This window comes from Orycteropus afer, unplaced genomic scaffold (genome assembly GCF_000298275.1).
Source record: "Orycteropus afer afer isolate SDZICR_OR568_19922 unplaced genomic scaffold, OryAfe1.0 scaffold00999, whole genome shotgun sequence".
Lineage (NCBI taxonomy): Eukaryota > Metazoa > Chordata > Mammalia > Tubulidentata > Orycteropodidae > Orycteropus > Orycteropus afer.
This window is the reverse complement of record NW_006922586.1, coordinates 148,331-149,233: the sequence shown is the minus strand read 5'-3', so window position 1 is coordinate 149,233 and position 903 is coordinate 148,331. Positions and strand designations below refer to the sequence as shown.

General features: G+C 51.6%; 1 protein-coding gene across 1 annotated transcript in view; it reads left to right on the top strand.

Moving 5' to 3' along the window:
- SH3TC1 (SH3 domain and tetratricopeptide repeats 1) overlaps window positions 1-903 on the top strand; it is a 159,421-nt gene that overhangs the window by 46,289 nt on the left and 112,229 nt on the right. The window contains exon 10 of the mRNA XM_007958513.1: window positions 494-644. Within this exon, the coding sequence (XP_007956704.1) occupies window positions 494-644 (151 nt within the window). The remainder of the gene's footprint in view (window positions 1-493; window positions 645-903) is intronic.

Below are 903 nucleotides of genomic sequence, written 5' to 3'. Positions count from 1 at the left end.
CACAGCTTCCTATTACGCTGTTAACTACTCCTATGAGCAAACCTCCCCTCCTCTGTCCCCTCCCCTCCCCATTCCTTCCTGTTTTTCTCTCCTCTCCTCTGTGCCCCCTCGAAGGGGCCTGTGCTTGTGTTGGGCTCTGGGAAGCACTGGCAGAGCTGGTATGTGCAGCTCTGAAGGCTCGAGATGTGGAGGCATCAGTTCTCCCTGCAGGCCTCACAGGGAAGGGAGTATTTGAGGTGGGGCTTTGAAGGCTGTGTAGGAGTTCACCAGCGCAGGAAGCCGTGATACTGCTTTTCTCCCAGCATCTCCAGTTTGTTGGCATCTGCTCTGGCTGTAAGACACACTCCTTGAAGGCAGGATCTGTTCTGTGTTTATTTTCTTATCTTCACTGCTGGGTGCTGAGTAGGTCTGTGGGGGTTGTCTGTCTAATGTGAGAATGGGAACGGTTTTCTTGTGAAATCTTTGTTCTGGAAATACGTTATTTTAAACGAAGCACTCCATTTTGTCCAGATTGGAAAATGTGATCTTTCTTGATGAAGAGGAGCGTTCCTTCTTCAGCACTGAAGGGTGCCTCTCAGAGGAGGATGCCAGGCAGTTACTGAGGAGGATGTCGGAGCCAGGCGTCTGCACCGCGTACAGCTTGGGTAGGTGTGGGGGTGCCGGACAACTGGGGCCCACGGCCAGTGACAGCCTGCAGCCCATCGTTGACGGTCATTATTTTCTTGGGACAGATTCCTAGAGAGACAGTGGCCGGATCAAAGGGGGTGAAGCAGGATTGTTTTCCAAAAGCCCACTGCTGTCCCAATAACTGCTATGGGATGTCCTGTCTGACACCTTGCAGCCTAGGGTTTCCCTTTTTTCAGTGGTGGTGAAAACATTACCAAAACATGCATCAATTCAGCT